At 28.4% G+C, this 19,536-nt stretch overlaps 1 protein-coding gene across 2 annotated transcripts in view; it reads right to left on the bottom strand.

Annotated features, from left to right (window-relative positions):
- LOC107448012 (atrial natriuretic peptide receptor 1) overlaps positions 1 to 19,536 on the bottom strand; it is a 573,894-nt gene that overhangs the window by 85,668 nt on the left and 468,690 nt on the right. For both annotated transcript variants that reach the window (XM_087159148.1, XM_087159149.1), the window contains exons 10-14: positions 16,865 to 16,942; positions 15,437 to 15,541; positions 13,714 to 13,785; positions 12,831 to 12,996; positions 8,808 to 8,963 (exon numbers count right to left, since the gene is read on the bottom strand). In XM_087159148.1, coding sequence (XP_087015274.1) covers positions 8,808 to 8,963; positions 12,831 to 12,996; positions 13,714 to 13,785; positions 15,437 to 15,541; positions 16,865 to 16,942 — 577 coding nt within the window. The remainder of the gene's footprint in view (positions 1 to 8,807; positions 8,964 to 12,830; positions 12,997 to 13,713; positions 13,786 to 15,436; positions 15,542 to 16,864; positions 16,943 to 19,536) is intronic.

The raw sequence follows: 19,536 nt of genomic DNA, 5'->3' as shown, positions 1-19,536 counted from the left end.
CAGTAATAAGTTTTTTTATAATATTTAAATTTCGATGTCTATTAACAAATTCAGAATATTTCTCTTATTCACAGTGACATTCATAATCGGATATATTAATTTTCCCTAAAATTTTGCTGGTATCATAATAATTAAAAATTGTTCCAAAAAGAGTTTTATTATATTTATAGCTTTTAAATATGTAAAAATCTTTTAACGAAAAAAAACAATTTAAATTTTCAAAAATATTATTGAATTTAAACTTACCGTCAATAGGGTTTTGAAAGTTAATAACAACATGGACATAATTTAAATTTATCATTTTATTTGGTGAAATTTTATTCTTACTCTTTTTCACAAGGTCAAAGCAAAAAAATTGAGGTGTAATTAATGAAAGAAAAGTTAATAATGAGATTTTGAAGCTTATAAAGATCATTATTCTTAAAAGAAAAAGCAAAATCTTTCATCAGTCTTATATTATAAGCTATTCTTGTAATTATTTTATAATCTTGTAATTATTTTATAATCTTTAAAGTCTTTTTCTTTATTGGAAATGAAATTTACATTAAATTTGTTACTATTAACAGAGTTTTTCTTACTTTCTGATCCCCGTTTACCTCAATTTGTAAACTTATCTCTTATATGAGAAAGTGAGTAAGGTGAGCAATTCTTAAAGTTAATCTATGCAAGCTGGAAGGTATCGTTTAACCTACATGGCAAAATTGTTTTGTGCAACAGCACATAGTAATTTTCTTTTTGCAGTCTTCAATCTATATTTTCTACGACATCTTACTTTTTGTGTTTTATTCTGTATTTTCGTGATTTTTTTCAACTTTTGTTTGATTGTTTTAATTTTTTTTTCAAACTCGAGATTGCAACGAAAATTTCTTTTGGATGAAACAAAAATATCATATATTTATATTGGACCAAAGCGCAGCACTTTTTAAACAATTTCCAGTATTTCCACAATTATTTTCGTATAAAAGTATTTTTTTTACATACACCAAAATAACCTTAAAATAATGAGCGTTTCATGATGTTTTCTGCTTAAATAATTGAACCAAAAATAAATTGTTCGATATTTATTCAGAGTTAAGAGAGCGTGTTCATGTATACAAATTACACTGATATAATTTTGTTTTCAGTGTTTACTTATTAAAATATGTTTCAAGAATGAAACAATAAACTATATATATATATTATATATATATACACAGAGAGATTATCTCTCTCTCTGCTCACAATTCCATGCAAAAAATACATTGTATTATTTTTTTATTGTTTCATTTAAAAATAGTTGAAAAACTTTTGGATTGCTAAGTATAAAATTTCTTGCATCAATTTAAAGAATGTAATTTTAAAGGACAAAATACAAAATTTGTGCGAAATCGGTTCAATTATTTCCGAGAAGTCATATTTTGAAAAAGTCGTATTTCTAAAATTCGATTTCTCAGGAGCTATTCCATCAATTTTGCACAAATTTTGTATTCTTCCATGCAACAATGCACTCTTTAAAATGACATGAAAAATTATGCATGTATGTATATATTTATGTAAAATAAGCCACATTTCTGATTAATAGTTTAGTTTTTTTTTTCAGATTTGCGCAACGCTTAAACAAACAGAAAGAAGTTTACCAAATTTTCATTGTGTATTCCGTTGTCTGTTTTGTTAGACCAGAACGACCCATAACTCATATAATGAAGGTGGTTCACATCGTATTCCACCTTCACACTACTCAAGTTTTTAGTATGGTATCAGATTATATTTACAACTTTTCAGCGCTAAAGCAATTTGAACCTATAATATTTATTTATTCCTACCCACCTAATAATCAGTCCCGATGGAAAGTTATGTCAATACACTGTTAATTATGCCCGCACAAAACGATACGTTTTTTGCCCATATTTATTTGTTTATAATAAATAAAATATTTACTTAAGTATTTAAAATTATGTTGCCCCTCTTTAATGAATATTGATCGAAACTTTAGTATTTATCCTAATAGTTATCTCGTTTTGTTCCAGGTTTTTAAAATATCTTACAGAATTTTTTAAAATTGTTTTTATTTATAGATAAATAATTGTTTGTGACCTTTAACAATCCAATCTTTCTTGAATACACCAATTAAAAATCAATCTAACGGACTTGAATCTTAAAAAGATTGACGAGAATTTAATTGAAAAAATAAGTATATTGAAAGAGCCTCATTTGCTTCACTAGATAAATGACCTACATTGTTAACGATAGAAAAGATAATTTTTAAAAAAATGAGAAAAAAGTTTCACTAAAGAGCTTTTCTAATTAATAGCATATCATTACCTAATCATTGAATGGCGAAAGTCTTTGATTTGGAAAGTTTTGATTTTAAAATTACGCTAATTGATCCTAAATTATGCGTTTTAAAGAAAAAGTTAATCGTACTACCTTTGGTTGAGAAAGTTTGCATTTTAAAAATATTTTTTAAAGGTTGAAAGGATTTTTTAATTAGTAATTTATCTCTTTTTTTTAATTATTTCGAGTATTTGAAACAAAACTAATCGAATACTTTTGGGGATCATATTTTGAAACATTTAATAAAGAATTTATAGATTTTGATTTATGTATGTATTACATACTTAAACATGATATAAATATGCGAAAGTTGAATTTTTATTCTAAAATTTTAGGAAGGGGATACGCTTAAAATTCCTGAATAAACAACAGTTAAACAACAAAGAAAAAACCCGGATCATTTTGTTATTTTTTTTAAATGTTTGTTTCAAGTTTTTTGAAAAGCAAATAATTATATGAAACCGAATATTCATTACTTACTGGGAGAAAAGTAGTCTAGTTAAGTAATCGTGCTGTATGGTAATGACATTTCCCGTAAAATAAAGGAGAAAAAAATAATTCCGGTTAATAGAACAAAAATATAATTTAAACCAATAATTTGGTAACTCCCTCGCTTATATGGTGTAACGGTTTTCCGGAAATTTTGATTTTCAAAAATATATTTCTTATTGCCACATATTTGGTAAGAAATGCAAAATTGAACAGTAAATTTAACCAGATAAATAGTTTTTATTCCAGGTTTTATGGTATCGTGTTAAATTATCTAATTTTGCACCCTTGCAAAATTTTATAAGGCATTATAAAACCACATTTTATCAGAATCATTACCAAAGCACTTCTGTAAAATGTACTTCTTGAATTTCGCTTTGAGCCAAAAGCACGCTTAATGTTTTTCCATTCTGGTAGTTCTGATCATACATTTTTCTCTCCGTGCATAATAATAACTTTTAATAAGTTGCATATACGATCAAAAATAAATTTTCTATTACTTTCTTTTAATTTTGCTGTAAGATATAAAATAATGGGTTGATTTATTAGTTGGTAGTTTCTGTTCTAGACGTATACGTAATGATTTTGCATCAGGTATCATTTAACTCAGAGCTTTTAGAAAATAGAATTAAACGACTCGTTTGCTGAAAGTCAAATGCAAGACAATGAATAAAAGACATCTTAAAGCCAAATATTACCTTTTTAATTCCCAAAAATAGATTTCAGTGTTTGTGAAGACTTTAAGAAAACAGCAGTTAGAATAATAGATTCTAAGTCATTAAAATCGGAAATCATACAAATACAGCTAAAAATTATACGCATTAATAATATTACTTTACAAATTGTCAACCGCGGAAGATTTTTTAAACGGTATGTACGCAGTAGCTAAGATTTAATTACTTATATTTTTAAATTATGTGGATTTTATGACTAGAATATCATGTTTATGTTAGTATCATTCGTTAATAATTAAAGCATGTAAAAAAAAAACTCATATTGAGCAAATGAGAATATAAATATCATTAAATTTAGGTAAAAACTATTTGGCAATCAGTAAATATAACGTGCAACTTCATATAATCCTGATAAAAAACTTTCGAAGTTTCAAATGTCTAGACGCTAAAAATATTAGCGATTCTAAAGCTTAACGTTTGTCTTCCAACAATAGCAGAACATTTAAAATGCAAATGGATTTGTATAATTTTAACAATTTTCCCTTATTAAATAAATTTTGAAAAATTAATTGGGATCACCAAAAATTTATTTTAAATTTATATAAATTAAGAAAATAACAATGCTTCTACTTAAGCCATTAAGAAAATTGAACATTTTAAAATCGATTTAATAGTTTTTTTTAAGAAAAAACTATTTTAATACTTGCTATTGTGTAAATATAAAGATTAGAAAGATATGTGTTGTATTAATCGCTACATGCTTTAACTAAAGATATTTGCTAAAATACTTTATGAACATATGCACATGTAATGTGAGCTTCAAATCCTTAAAATCTTAATTCTTAAATTCTTTCTCATTTATTTGATGACAAATTATTCCTTCACAGTCAAAATTTGAAAACGTGTAATGATGCAAAAACTACGAACAATCGTATGCAATTCTGAGTTTTTTCTTCAATGTTATTTCGAAAAAATAATCTTAAAGATGTAATTTAACCATTCTAATGCAACAGCGTAACAAAAAGTTTCTAAAAATTGAGAAAATACGCGAAATTAGCTCCAAAACAAATCATAGAAGAATTTTAAAACCCCATCTCTTAAAAAATAAAATAGCATACACTCAGCAAAAGGCTCAAGTTAAGTAGAGAGAGAGTAATGTGTGCAAAAGATGTTCGTTGGCAGCCGGCATCATTCGAACTAAGGACCTCCAGGACATAATAGGATACTCTATCTATCATAGTTATACACCCGAGACAGAGAGAGTTAGAGAACTTTGCATTATGGCCGTCACAATAACACATTATCACATACGAATTTTCAGTTTTTGAGGAACAAAAAGTTGGAATTTAAGAAATATGATCTCAATAGCTCAGACACGATGATCGGTAAATATAATTTCATATTTTGTTGTTTTCGTTGCACTGAAAAACTTTCTAGCGAATGGGTTGTATGTCAAAATGTGTCATTGCGGCAGCCACTATATAAAGCTTTTTAAGCACGCTTTCCCACTAACCAATACAATAGTATTAAGGTCGAATAGCATAATAGCCACGAAGGCAAATTTCTCCCAATAATTGGTCCAAGACTTCCCTTATCTTCTGAATTAGGTTAAAAATTACAAGTTTATGGAGTTTAACATTAGTAGTCATAAACCCCAAAAAATAGGCCAGCTTTTCAATGATGGTTAAAAAATAAATAAACTAGAGACGACACAAGTCGTGGGGGCTCAGGGGATAGGGTGTTCGCCATCCAATGAGGTGAACCGGGATCGAATCCCAACAATGGTTAATCGATACGAATTACGCACCCGGCTTCCACCAATCACAGTGCTGACATAGAATATCCTGAATGGTAGACGGATCATGGGTTAGAGCCCCCTTACCATCCAGCTAATCGTGGGAAGATTTTGTGCTTTTCCTCTCCGTGTGCAAAAATGCAGGTTAGTTCCATCAAATAGTTCTCCACAAAGGCAAATGTCTTCCAACACTTTATCCAGGAGTTCCCTTTTCTTCTGGATTTTGTACAAAATTGCAAGGTTACGGAATTTCACATTAGTAATCGTAAACCCAAAAATGGGTCGGCTGTTCAACTACGGTTATAAAGCAAAATAAAAACGACCTGCAGGGCGTTGGACTTGTGTTCGTGAGAACGGGATTTTGAATCCAGCCGGTCTAGGTATCCCTGTGTATTAAATGGTTACTAGTCACGTTAAATCTGTCGTGGTCACTAAGTCCTCCGATTTCTTATAACAAATCAATACCTCTAGGGGAACTGATCCAGGAGTTTCCTTGTCTTCTGGATTTGGGGCTACTGAGTTGTACACTGGTTGTCATAAACTTAAATTTGTGTCGGCTGTTCAACGATGGATAAAAATTAAAATTGAAGCGACGTATATAATCAAATCATACAGACATCCTGAAATGGGGGAACCAACTTTTCCTGGAACGGGGGTGTACAACTATAGTAGTTAGAGGGGCGAAATACTATTACGAAAGTTTTTGCTTAGAATTCTACCGGCAGCTTACGAATCGCTTTCGCATGCATTTCTTCCTCATCATCGCTTTTGACTTTTTCATAGAGATTAAGTTATCTTAAAAATCTGATTGAACCGAATGAATAAATAAATATAATTTATGTCAAGCACTTTAATTTGTTTCATATTTTTTTTTTTGTGCAGTGAATACAAAAGAAAAATGAATTCAAGGTAAGCTAGAAAAACGTTTTTCTTAATTATCTAAATTTCAAGTACAACGAGCCAGTCCTAACAATTTAACTGACTGACCTCAAATATATTAAATTATTGTATTATATTATATTATATATAATTATTATATATATATATATATATATATATATATATATATATATATATATATATATATATATATATATATATATATATATATATATATATATATATATATATATATATATATATATATATATATATATATATTATATACAAATATATTATATTATATATAATTCTTTGTTTTTTTTACTGAATTTGTTAAGTTGCTGACGCAGAGGACGTACCACCTAAGAATTAAGAAAGCTTTTTTTAGACAGATTTTGATTTTTAGCTGTCAAAATAGGGTGGATAGTGGTAATCTGGAAAGTACGGACCGAATTATTTAGTTAAGACAGGGGGAAAATTTTAATTGAATCGGAAGGAAAGTTTTAACAAAAAATACTCGTTTATGAAAATTTCAGAAGTATAATTAACACGGGAATAATGGTATCGAACAATGGTTAGAATAATGGTAAGATTATGAACGAATAATTATCAATTATTTATTGTGGTTTGAATGGATAAGTTATAAATTAATGCATATATGAAATCAAAATGTAAACGGAATAGATTGAATAATTCTTGAGTTAAAAAATAAAATACAACTGAAGAATTATTCCAAGTTAATAATTATTAATAGTTAGTTACAATAAAAAATGTTTTCAGCCATTAATAATATAATTTCAAAAAATTATAAGTAATCATAAAAAATAATTTTACATTTATAATTATACGCTATAAAAGTTCTCGAGATATGGCAAATTACACAAAAATTGAAATAAACATTAAGGGGGCCCAAACTTTTGACCGCTGTCCTACCAAAATTATTACAAACAATTTCTCTATACTGCGGCTAATCCCCATATTTTGATTGTAAAGAATCCGAATTCGTAGGAAAAAGCTGATGATTTTATTTTCAGAGAACGATCGTTAAGTAATCAATAGTTAGTATTAACTAATTCGCATATTTTTTTTAATTAACATATTAAATTGGTTTAGATAGCTATTTAGTAAGTGAAAAACTTTTCATTAAAACCAAAATTAATCAGGTCGATCAATTTTTTTTTGCTCATTGTACCTGATTAAAATTAGAATAAAAAATACGGAGGGGCTATATTGCTACCAATTTAATTACAGTAATTAATGATTTTGTTTGAAAAACAGAAAAAATATTAACTTAATATTAATCTCTACATTATGCTTTTTATTAATTAATTATTAATATTTTTCTTATAAAATTAAAATCAGAATTATCAGTTAATGTTAATATCCGCACATCAGATGCATTAAAACTTATTGTAGCTGCAGATCATTCTGAGAATATTAACAGATTTCATTACAATTAATGATAAATAGTATAAAAATATTTACGATAACATTTTTGGAATTCAACTGCAACAAACACAATATTTTTTTTAAAAAAAAACTCTACATTTTTATTTTTAGGTGTTTTTTATCATGCAAAAAATATAATTTAAAATAAAAACACCACTAAAGGATGTCACATGAACTGCAATACTTTCAGAGAATAATAAAATTATTTCTTTTTCTGCGTATTTATCTGAATTATAATATAATAATTTATATGAAATTATATGATCTGGAGCAAAATATTATATCGAAATTCTAAATATAGATTATTAAATTTTAGTTTAATGTCAAATATAATATTTATTCCTGCAAACTTGTTCGTGTTTTAAATGAAACGCAAATTGTAACAAAACAACAATAAATATTTTCGTAATTATTTTTGCTTTAAACTTCTATTATGGCTGATATTATTGAAATTTCTGTTTATATTTCATTAATCTTATTTTGTACAGAATAGAATACAGTTTCATATTTTCTCTTTTCATTTGTTCTACTTGTTTTTTAAGATGTGTAATGCTAACTTTTTTATACTTTAAAAGATTGTGCTAGATATTTTCTTTTTACAAAAATATCGGATACAATACATTTTTTGCCTAAACACAAATAATAAAGAAATTTCTCATAAATATTATGATAAAAATTTAAAAAGTATACAATATCTTAATTCAGGAAATAATAGACTGAACTTAGTAATGAATTAATTTTAATATGAGATTAAATTTTTTTCACTTTCACTCGGCAACTAAAACGCTAAATTTTGTTAGTGAAATATGTAAACGTAAGTAATTAATTTCTGAGTATACCGTAAACAAACTATAAGTACCTGTGAAAATTCATTAGCAAAATTAGTATTTGGAATACTATAAAAACTCAGAACTTACTCTGTTTTCTTACAGTTTCTATCATATTTTGACAGTGTGGACAGTCCAACAAACATAACTGTACGCGATGCAAAGGTGTCCGTTCATAAGTCACCGGTGTTCTCGCAACAGCCATATCGCACGTGGTGCAAAGGGAACCCCCACCAAGAAATGTGCTCACTTGATTTAAAACTTCATGAAAAACTTAAAAACTATTTTAGAAATTGGCATCATAAACCATATCCTTTCCATACGTTGCCATTGAAATTCATGGTAATTCTTCCCCTACAAAAAACCCCTTTTGTTTACCTTTAGGTGTTAGTTGCAAACTTCCCTGGTAGAAGCACCCTTTTCGAATAACAATTTCGTGGGCAATGATAGCAAATGAGTAGACGTCCCCTTTCGGAGTTCCTTCAGGTGTAGGACTGGGCATGCGTAAGATTTCGGGCGCCGTCCACAGTTTTCCTATAGGGAAGGGAAAAAAGTACAACCATCGATTATGCTCTTTTATATAGTAAATCGTTTATGCATTTTATTCATAGCAACATGTATTTATTTTGTCAGTAATACCTCAGAACTAATGTACTGCCAGTCGTTGCAGTTTTTTTTCCTCCTGTCAAATGTTTGAAAAAGAATCTCAATTTATGGTGTGTTACAGAAAAGCAATGATTTAGAAGAAGCATGAAAAACGTCATTTGTTGAATAGAAACGATATATTTAATGAATTTATTTGGACATTGCTGGCAGTATAAATAAAATTTTAGTGCAATCTGCGAGACATTAATTCGTAAACTTGACACTAACATGAAGCTGGAATCAATAGAATTGTTTTTTTCCTCAATGGGACACTTAATACAATACTAAATGCGACAAATTCTCAAGCAATGACTTTTAAATTAAAATAAAATGCACATCGGTAAACTTTCATTAAATATTACATTAAAGTTTGACTTTTCAGATTTCATACTTAAAATCAATTGTTAAACATTAAATTTAAAAAGCTCGGTATTATTATTTTTTTTTCATATTTATTAACTTTTTTATTTTTTAACATTTTTATTTTTTAACCTTTTTAATTCACCTCTTTTTTAGTTTTTAATATTCGTATTAACTTTTTTTAATTTTTTTAATTCGTCATAACTTTTGAACACGTTTTCTTTTATTAACTTTTTTCGTTTTTTAATATTAACTTTTTAGTTTTCTTTAATGAAATATTCGGCATTTTTAGAACAGATATTTAAAATAATTCATTAAATTAATTTAAAACGTATAAAAGATAGAAGGCATCACATTTGCAGAATTTAGTTACATGTAAGAAAAACAGTTTTTTGAACTAAGAAGACCTAAAAACGAATAAAATTTTTGAAGAAAAATCAAAATGCAGTTATTTAATCATATATTAAAAAAATAATTAACTCTTCTCAAGTACTCAAAAAGTGTTCTTAAAAAACTTTGAACGAACGATCAATTTTATCTTTTTTTCAATTTAATTTTTTTTTCTCGTTAATTTCGAGCGTGTTGAAATATGGATTCACTCTTAACTATCTATTCAATATAAAAATATATAATTTTGCACTTAAATTTTAGATATATTTGTCTTGATAAGTAAATTTAAAGAAAAGCTAAAATTAATAAAACTAAATAAAAGCTAACATTAATAAAACTAATTTTAATAAAATAATTTTTTATAAACTCTACAGGAATTAAAAAAATTAGATTGCATTTTATTGAGATTTTGAGCTTAAGATGTGCTCAGAAACTAAAAGCCCAACCCCTTTTGTTATCTGAAATTTTGGAAATTTCTTGTGAAGTTTATACTATTCTAGTTCTCATCATACTCCAAGGAAATTCCTTTTTCTCATTTTCCTTTTAGTCATGGCACGTTATCCTATTGTGACTCTCAGATATTTCAGAATAGCATTAAATGTTTAATTTTATTTATTTGTGTTCAGACTGAAATGAAGTTTCTTAGTTCAGGTTAGAAAGTTTTAGTTTAATTTTGAAGCATATAACAATTAAAAGGAATTTCATATGTTAAATCATACGAAATTGCAAAAATTATGTAGAAATGAAACTAAACAGAAATTATCCATTGAGCCTTTAATGTCACCCGATAAATATATAAATTTTATCTCCAATGCAAATTAGGAATGGTAGGCTAATTTGAAATGGTAATTAGGTATGGTATGGTAGGCAAATTAGGTGCCGCAGGCTGATTTGAAAATCCGAATCCTTACAAAATGCCAACCTCATTTGTTAGGCATAGTGCTGTTATTCTTGTAGTGCAATGTGACGTCGGCAGTTATCAATTAATTCTTTTCAATAAGCCTACCACACATAAATAGCATAGGAATAAATTTTTGTTCTACGTAAGCAGTGTTCAACATTAATAGAAAAAATAAAGAAATACGTGAATTTTTGGCAAAATACATTATTTAATGCACTCATAACAAGACAATATTTTTGCTAAAAATTTTTTAATAATTCAATCGTTAACAATCTTACAAATAATTGTTACACAAGGGACGCAAGGGACAGTATAAAATTTGTTTAAAATCTAACTTTGCACAAGTTAACTGAAAAAAATTCTGTAAAATCGTTATAATTCCTTAAAATATTTTCATACACCTAAATGTCACTTCCAAATAGTAAACATAAATCTTTACTTTTTAAGCAAAAATATTATTTCTGAAAACTTATTAGTTATTAAGGTCTTATTTTTCCTTAAAATAATTAGAAAATGAAAAGTCAAATTTTTTATTTTGAAAAAAAATTTGATATCGTCTTTTTTACAGTGATATAAATAAAACACATGACTTTAAGACGATACAATATGCATGTTTAAAGAAAAACAATAAATTTTCAAATATTGAGTAATATTATATACCACATATAATATTACTACACCAACGATATGATATATGAACTGGAACTATTAATTATTGCACACACTGAATTTCCTTGACATTTCTCTATAGAGGAATCTGTGTCAAACCAACTGCAAGTTACAATTCTCTATGTTTGTTTGAGAAATTAGGCAAAGGACACAACGACTAACAGGGTATCAATTGATGGGAAACTCATAGACACGCTAATGCAATTTGTCTTGAATCACTTCCTCATTCTCAATATACTCAGGATTAAGAGAAAGTCGTTGTATTGCTTTGATCCGAGTGTCATGGATTACTTACTGAGACAAAATGTATGTCCCATTTAGTAATATTGCTTTTGATGAATAATTAGTTTGCCGAGAATATCGAAATTTAGTAAGTTACCGCTTTTATAGTGCATTAAGGAAAGATATATAGTAATGCTACTTTCAATGTATGCTGTTTGCAATTTACAGTTTGTTATCTAAATCCTCTATTTTTTTTTAATTTTTATAAAGTATGGGAGCATTCCATTTTCTCTGATAGCTCATATGCCTTTTTAATGCAAATTTAAGTGAAAAAGTCGGTTTAATCACTTTTTATTGACTTCAACTAAACTGCGTTAAATACTAGTATCTTAATATATATATATATATATATATATATATATATATATATATATATATATATATACATATATATATATATATATATATATATATATATATATATATATATATATATATATATATATATATATATAATATACCTTTACCACCTTTAGCCCTCAAAACTGCCAGCACCAGCCATGGCATTGATTCCACAAGGTGCTGATAGGTAGTCTAAGGTATCTGGTACCAAGCGCTCACAAACTGGTCCTGCAATTCCCTCTCATTACGAGGGAGTAGCGTGGCAGCACAAATTTGGTTTTCAAAGTAGGACTGCAAATGCTCTATTGGATTAAGGTCAGGTGAATTTAGGGGCCAAGACGTGACTTGAAAGTCATTGGAATGTTCCTCGAACCAATCCATGACGATTCGACCCTTATGACATGGTGCATTATCCTGTTGGTAAACACCATCCCTTGCAGGAAAAACTGTTGCCATGAATGGATGAACCTGGTTTGCAACTATGTTCAAGTAACTTACAGAAGTCAGGGATTGTTCTATGAGGATGATGAGTCCTAATGTGCCCCATGAAAGCATTGTTCCTGGGCGGGAAACCATGAAAACCTGGGCGAGCCAATTGTTATAGATGGAGGGTGGTCATGATGTAAATGGCTCTTCGGTATATATATATATATATATATATATATATATATATGGTATCAATTGTTATAGGACACTCAAGAATATTATTTGAAAAACGTTCATTACTAATTTCGTTTTTTATTGCAATATTGTATGAAGTGTTCAATTAATTAATATTCTCTATATATAAATATATTAAATTAGATCCATACTTTTCCAGAGCATAAAGGTGTTCATTATTTCATTGTCATCCAAAGCACGCAAACTATGCAATCCAAAGTCTGTGATTTTCAAAGCAAATCTACTGTCAACAAGACAATTAGATGATTTCAAATTTCCATGTGATCTGACATCACTGCTATGAAGATACGCCATTCCCTAAAAATTTTAATATCTTTGTAAACTGATAAATTAACTTCAATTATACAAACTAACTAGATTAGATAAACTACAATTTATTGAATAAATAAAAGTCCTAAATGGTTGGAAAGGCTTTTTTTTACATAAAATGTGTAAACTTATTAAAGAAATCTTGTTAATTGATTCAATATTAGAAATACAAAGTATTATAAATATTTTCTACCAAACTACCAAATGAACTACCACTTTTACACTCTACATTGTTGTATTTTTTGAAATGCTCATAAACTTTTAATTTTGATTATTTATTATTATTAAGTTTATCAGGTTAGAAAATATTTCTGTATAATTAAACAACGGCTTGAATTTAAAAATAAAATGAGAAATAAAATGCATACTGCATTATTTAAATTATTAAATTTGAAGCTGAATATTATGAAAGCAACATTACTAAAAATGTATAGCGTTTTAAGGAGTATGTATCAAGACTTGTTTGTAGGCTTATAAATTTCTTAGCTAAGAAATTTATCGAAAACAGAAAAGATTTTAATGTTGAGATCTACATAATACATTAGTTTGGTTTTAAAATATGACCCAAACCTGGAGCAAAAGCTCGAACAATACTAAAAGAGACAGCAAATAAGTATATTAAATTTTCATCTACTTTATTCATGAGGTAACATTAATAAACTAATAATGGTGTAAATTAAAATTTTTGAATATAATTGAACTTACTTTCACTAAATCATGCATCAGTGAATACCGGAACATCCAATCTAAAGTTATTTGATCATTTTCAAGAATATCCTAAAAATGGGGGAAAGAACAAATATTTATTTATTAATTATATGAAATATCTAATTTTTTATAGAATAAACAAACCCCATAAATCATATTTATTCAATTTTTATCTGTTTCAAATTTATAATTTTTAATATTTGTTTAATTTTTAATAAGTAATTGCGTCTTTGATATCAATAAATTTATAAATGTGTAAATGTTATGCATAATCATTAAATTGAGTACACCTTTGTATTCTTTATATTTGCTTATTTTCAATGAGATTTGTTTTTTTTTCAACAGGTAGTTTTGAAATGTAAGAAGGAATAAAAACCTGAAAACAATTACCTAGAGAAAGGAAGAAAAAAAAGCATGATTTCTATTTTTTTCTTATATAAATATTAATGGAAACAATATGCCAGAAAAATATCCAAAACATAAATTGGATTTATCTCCAAAAACATTCCCCTGTCCAATTGCAAAACTGAAAAAAACTGAATTTTTTTTTTACCATATTCTAGTAGTATTTTCAAATCTACCAGAATATGGTAAAATTTTCTGTGTTTCTTGCTCTATACACCGTTAGAAATTTCTCGGGAAAAATTATTGGACAGTAATTTATTTAATAGTTATCTTGCCATATTCAAACAAAACAGTTAAATTACCATACATAAAATGGTAATCAAACTGTTAATTGTGAGGAAACACAGTTTGTTAACTGTTTTCACCTAAAACGATTAAACAACTATAATTTTAACACACAAACTAAGCTCCCCTATGAAGACGCCTAGTTTCTTTCAACTGTGTAAATATTATAGCCAAGAGAACTAATCTGGCAGTCCCATGATCGATAGAACTGGGGTTCAAGTTACAGCATTGACACCACAATATTTCACTATTATTTTCGATACATAAAGAGTTTCCAATGTTCTGCATTCTCCAATTTGTGTTATTCATTCCCCAATACCCATCACCTAAAGAAAAGCTTAGCTCCTATGTCTTGTTAAATTTCGTTTTTAAGGTTTCGAAACTTAGCTAGTTGTAAATGGTTAAAAACCGCTAAGATGAAAAAAAATTTCTTACCGTAAACTTTACGGATAATTGGATTACCATAATTTACCAGAATTTTAGAATGAAAATTCTAACAGTGTGAGAACGCAAAAAGTTCGCTAATTTCTAGCAAGGTGCTTAGTAATGATTTTAATAAAATTAACAGCAGAATACAGTTTTATTATTTGTGATTAATATTGATTCCTTAGGGCATTGCATAAAATACTATTTATTCGTTAATATTTACTTTTCAGTTTTGTATTTTATACTAAGCATGTGGTAATCAGAACTATAATTTTGAAAACTGGAATTTCTGGCATTGCCATATGAATTGCACAATTACCAAATTTCTATCTTAAGTGCCATATGATTTAATCAATTGTACTACCAGAATAATGGTTTCATTTATCTAAAATGTCAGTACCACACAGTACGGTAATTTTACTCCATGCTGCAATAAATCTAATAGAAATTGCAAGTGTTTTAGGATATCGTTTTTACTTCTGATTAAAATTTGCTAATTTTATTTTATAATTAAAAAACGGTAGAAACTTCAGCATGAGAAGTCACAAAATGCATAAAATTATAAAAACGACAACCACATGGACATTTAGACAAACATAATTACTTGAAGACTCCCTCGAGGAAAATACTCTGAAACCAGGTAACAATGTGGAAAATCCACAATAGCTCCTATGAAGCGCACTACGTGACTATGTTGCAAATCTTTGATCTAAAAATTAGATTGTAAATTTAGAGTTTTCAAAATACTTTCAACAAATGAATATTTAAAGATAAGGAAATGAGATGTGTAAGTCTTAATTATATGCAAATGCAGAAAAAAAAAGTTCGAAGTACAGATATGAAAAATATCGTGGATTCCAATGAGAATAAACCTCAATAATTTAAACAACTTTTTTATTATATTGATGACAGGTATTTGTTCATGATATTTGACTATGCGAGTATTTACAAAAAAAACTTTTAACGTTTAGATTCTTCTAACCTAAATAAAAACACCTTAAGGAATTCAATTGTATCTTTCACTATGCAATTAAAATAAAGGCTTTCTACACAGTGCAAAGCATTATTGTTAAGCATTATTTTTTTCAATAAGTGAAAGTAAAGTTTTGCTTAAAATATTTGAAAAGTTTGTAGTTCGTTTAAATCTATATAAGTGTTTAGAAATTAAATTGAAAAAATTATCTTTCTAGTAACGTTTGTTTTTTACATCATTTTCAATATTGTCTGATCTACTTCATCCAAATATTAATACTAATGAAAATATTGGAAAATAATGAGGAAAACAAACTAATCATTTTTTTTACAAATACAAAGGCAAAAGTGAATTAAAAATTTCAAAAAATATTTCTTAAATACTTTTGTCTAGCCTGTTTAAACAATATATATTATTTCAATAGCTTTTTAACGTAATTAGTTCAATTTTTCAAACATTTATGTTAGTTTGCAAAAACTTTGTATAAAACATACTTTTTATAAAAAAATAACAGTTGTTTTAACTTAAAGACTTTTAAAAACATTAGTATAAAAGTTATTTAGTGAAACAGGTCCTCATGCGATTTAATAAAATGATAAAAGTTGAAACACGTTGGTTAAAAATTAAACTTAGTTTTTAGGCAAATGTCTTTAACTTGCACAACAACTTAGTAACTGCTTATTTAATTTTGTGTATTAAAAAAATTAATAAATGGCCTAAATCAATTTATATGCCACAAAATAATAAAAATAATACATAAATGCAGAAATTAAATTGTGAACTAAGAAAAAAATAGAACATTTATGATTACAATTATGTTTTTGAAATATGTTATCTCGTGTGTTGAAAAATGTTCCCTATTTACAACGTCCATAGTTATATCTTGTTATACAAGCTGAAAAGTTTCATATTAATAGTTTTATAATCCTACTCAAATTTATGGCACATTATTCAGTTTGAAACATTTAGATTTCATATTTTTATTTTTTTCAGTTAAGTTATTAATAATTATAGCAATAACAGTAAACTGTAAACTACGAGTATAAACAGTATACTTACCATTTTAATTTCTAGCAATAATTGTCTGTTAATCTCAATTCTGCTTTTAAGTATAGGTTTGAGAAACACAACTGAACCCTAAAATAAAATATTCCTTAATGCAAAATTTGGCATACATTTAAAAAAGAACTTTCAATAGTTCTTTTAAAGTTTCTGATAATAGCAATTTAAGAAATTTTGAAGTTCTTTCTGGTATCAAATAAATACACTTGGAATGAATCTTAAATAAATCATAAACTTATATAATGGAAAAATCATAAAAATTAAGTAGAATATCATTAAAATTATAGAAACTAATACAATGTGGGAAAATGAAAATTATGACAACTTAGCACAACAAATAAGTTCTCAAAATCTTACCGGATATATACTTTATTTCTTTGATTGATTATCAGAGCATGATTTATAGATAACACTGAAATATTTTTCATTGAATTATAAATGAGTAATTGAAATTTCAATGGCCATATTGCCAAACATAAATATTACTCATCTACCAACATAATGAATAAATCTAAACCGAAACTAAAAAAGGAAAGAAAAAATAACAAAAATAAAATATTTCTTGATTAACAGTACCACTGGCGCCATCTGTTATTGAAATTATAAAAAAGAGTCAAAACATCCTGCCACCCAAGGAGGTGGAAATGTTATTTTTTTATGAATGGACATACTTTACAGATAGGCCTGGTGGTTTCTCCATGAGCTGTTCTTAACTTAACAACCCTAATAATACCATCGTTTCCAGGAAATACCTGCACAACTCGTGCAAGAGTCCACTTTAATGGAGGTGGGACATTGTCATTTTTGAGAAGAACTAAATCTCCAACATGAAACTCAGAGCCAGAAACAGTCCATTTAGACTTTGCTTGCAGAGTTTGGAGATAATCTTTACTCCATTTGATCCAAAATTGAGCACGAAGTTTTTGAATTAAAGACCATCTAGACTTGAGACACACGGATCGTGATGGGTCTCTCTCAGGCAATGAAAGAAGTGGAGCACCCACAATAAAATGTGCAGGGGTAAAAGCCTCTAGATCACTTATTTCTGATGCTAATGGACATAACGGTCGTGAATTGAGGCAAGCCTCAATTTGACACAAGAGCGTAGCCAGTTCTTCGAAATTCAGTGTAGCTGAGCCGCATACTTTCAGCAGGTGTCTCTTGGTTGATTTAATATTAGACTCCCAGAGTCCGCCAAAATGAGGTGTTGCTGGAGGAATAAAGTGCCAAGAGATTTGAAGATTGCTGGAAAAATCTTGAACTGAATTGTCTCGAACAATTTTGAACAGAGACTTCAAATAGTTACTGGCTCCTTTAAAATTTGTGGCATTATCACTGTATACATCAGATGGCAACCCTCATCTAGCAATAAATCGACGAAAGGATGCTAGGAAGGTTTCTGTTGACAAATCAGAGACAAGTTCCAAGTGGACAGCCTTCGTAGCAAAACAAATGAAAAGTGCAATGTACGACTTTAAGGTGACTTTAGATCTTGGTAAATTTGGTTTGGTTGAAATTGGACCTGCAAAGTCCAACCCAACACGTTGGAAAGATTTAGATGGAATAACTCGATCACGAGGCAAATCGGCCATGAGCTGGCTTGAAGAAACAACATTTACCTTTAAACAAGTTACACAGCCTCTGAGGATCTTTCTTACTGTGTTTCTCCCAGCTGGAAACCAAAATTTTTGCCGAATTAAAGATAAAACTACAGAAATGCCAGAATGTAACGAAAGCTTATGATAATATTCTATAATAAGCGTGACAAAATGATGACTTTTCGGCAAAAGAAAAGGATGTTTAGCTGACAGTGGCAGATTTGAATTTTTGAGTCTCCCACCAATTCTTAAGACCTTGTCAGAATCTAGAAAAGGTGAAAGGGTTATTATTTTAGAGTTTCTTGGAACACAGCCTTTATTTTTGATTGACTTAATTTCAGCACTGAATTCCACCCTTTGAATTTCTTTAATAATTGCGATAAGAGCATTATCCAGCTCACAAACTTGAAGGCAACCGTTTATCCGATTTTCCGAATTTCTCGAGTTGAACACGAATCTTTTACACCAAGCAATCACTCTTTTGCTGAATGATGAATATTTTTGAGTTAACTCTTGCATCGAATTACTTTCAACTGCTGAGGCATGTATTAAAGTGTCAGGGTTGGAAGTGTGAACAGAGTTTGGTTTAACCTCTTCGGTGAATGCTGAATTTGCATTAGATAGCCACTCCGGGCCCTGCCACCAAAGTTCCAAGTCCTTAAGCTTCTTTGGAAAAATTCCTCGAGAGGCGCAGTCGGCAGGATTGGTAACTCCAGCCACATGGTTCCAGTCGCCAATATTAGTAAGTGATGTTATGGCTTCAACTCTATTTTTTACGAACTGATCCTTTAAAGAGTCTGATCGAATCCAACTCAGAACGATTTCTGAATCCGACCATAAGGACACTTGCTTCCAAATTTGATCTATCGAAATTTGAAGATTACTATACAATTTTGCTTGCAAATGAGCTGCACACAGTTCGAGGCGAGGTAATGATACTGTTTTCAAAGGGGCGACCCTGGTTTTTGCTGCCACTATGTTCACTGAAGCTCTATTTTCGTTATCCACTACTTTCAAATAAAAAACAGCTGAATACGCTTTGAGTGAGGCGTCGCAAAATCCGTGTAACTG

The sequence above is a fragment of the Parasteatoda tepidariorum genome, chromosome 3 (genome assembly GCF_982258835.1).
Source record: "Parasteatoda tepidariorum strain Cologne lab strain chromosome 3, Ptep-v5.0, whole genome shotgun sequence".
NCBI lineage: Eukaryota > Metazoa > Arthropoda > Arachnida > Araneae > Theridiidae > Parasteatoda > Parasteatoda tepidariorum.
The sequence above is the reverse complement of the archived record's forward strand: the minus strand, read 5'-3'. Positions and strand labels throughout refer to the sequence as shown.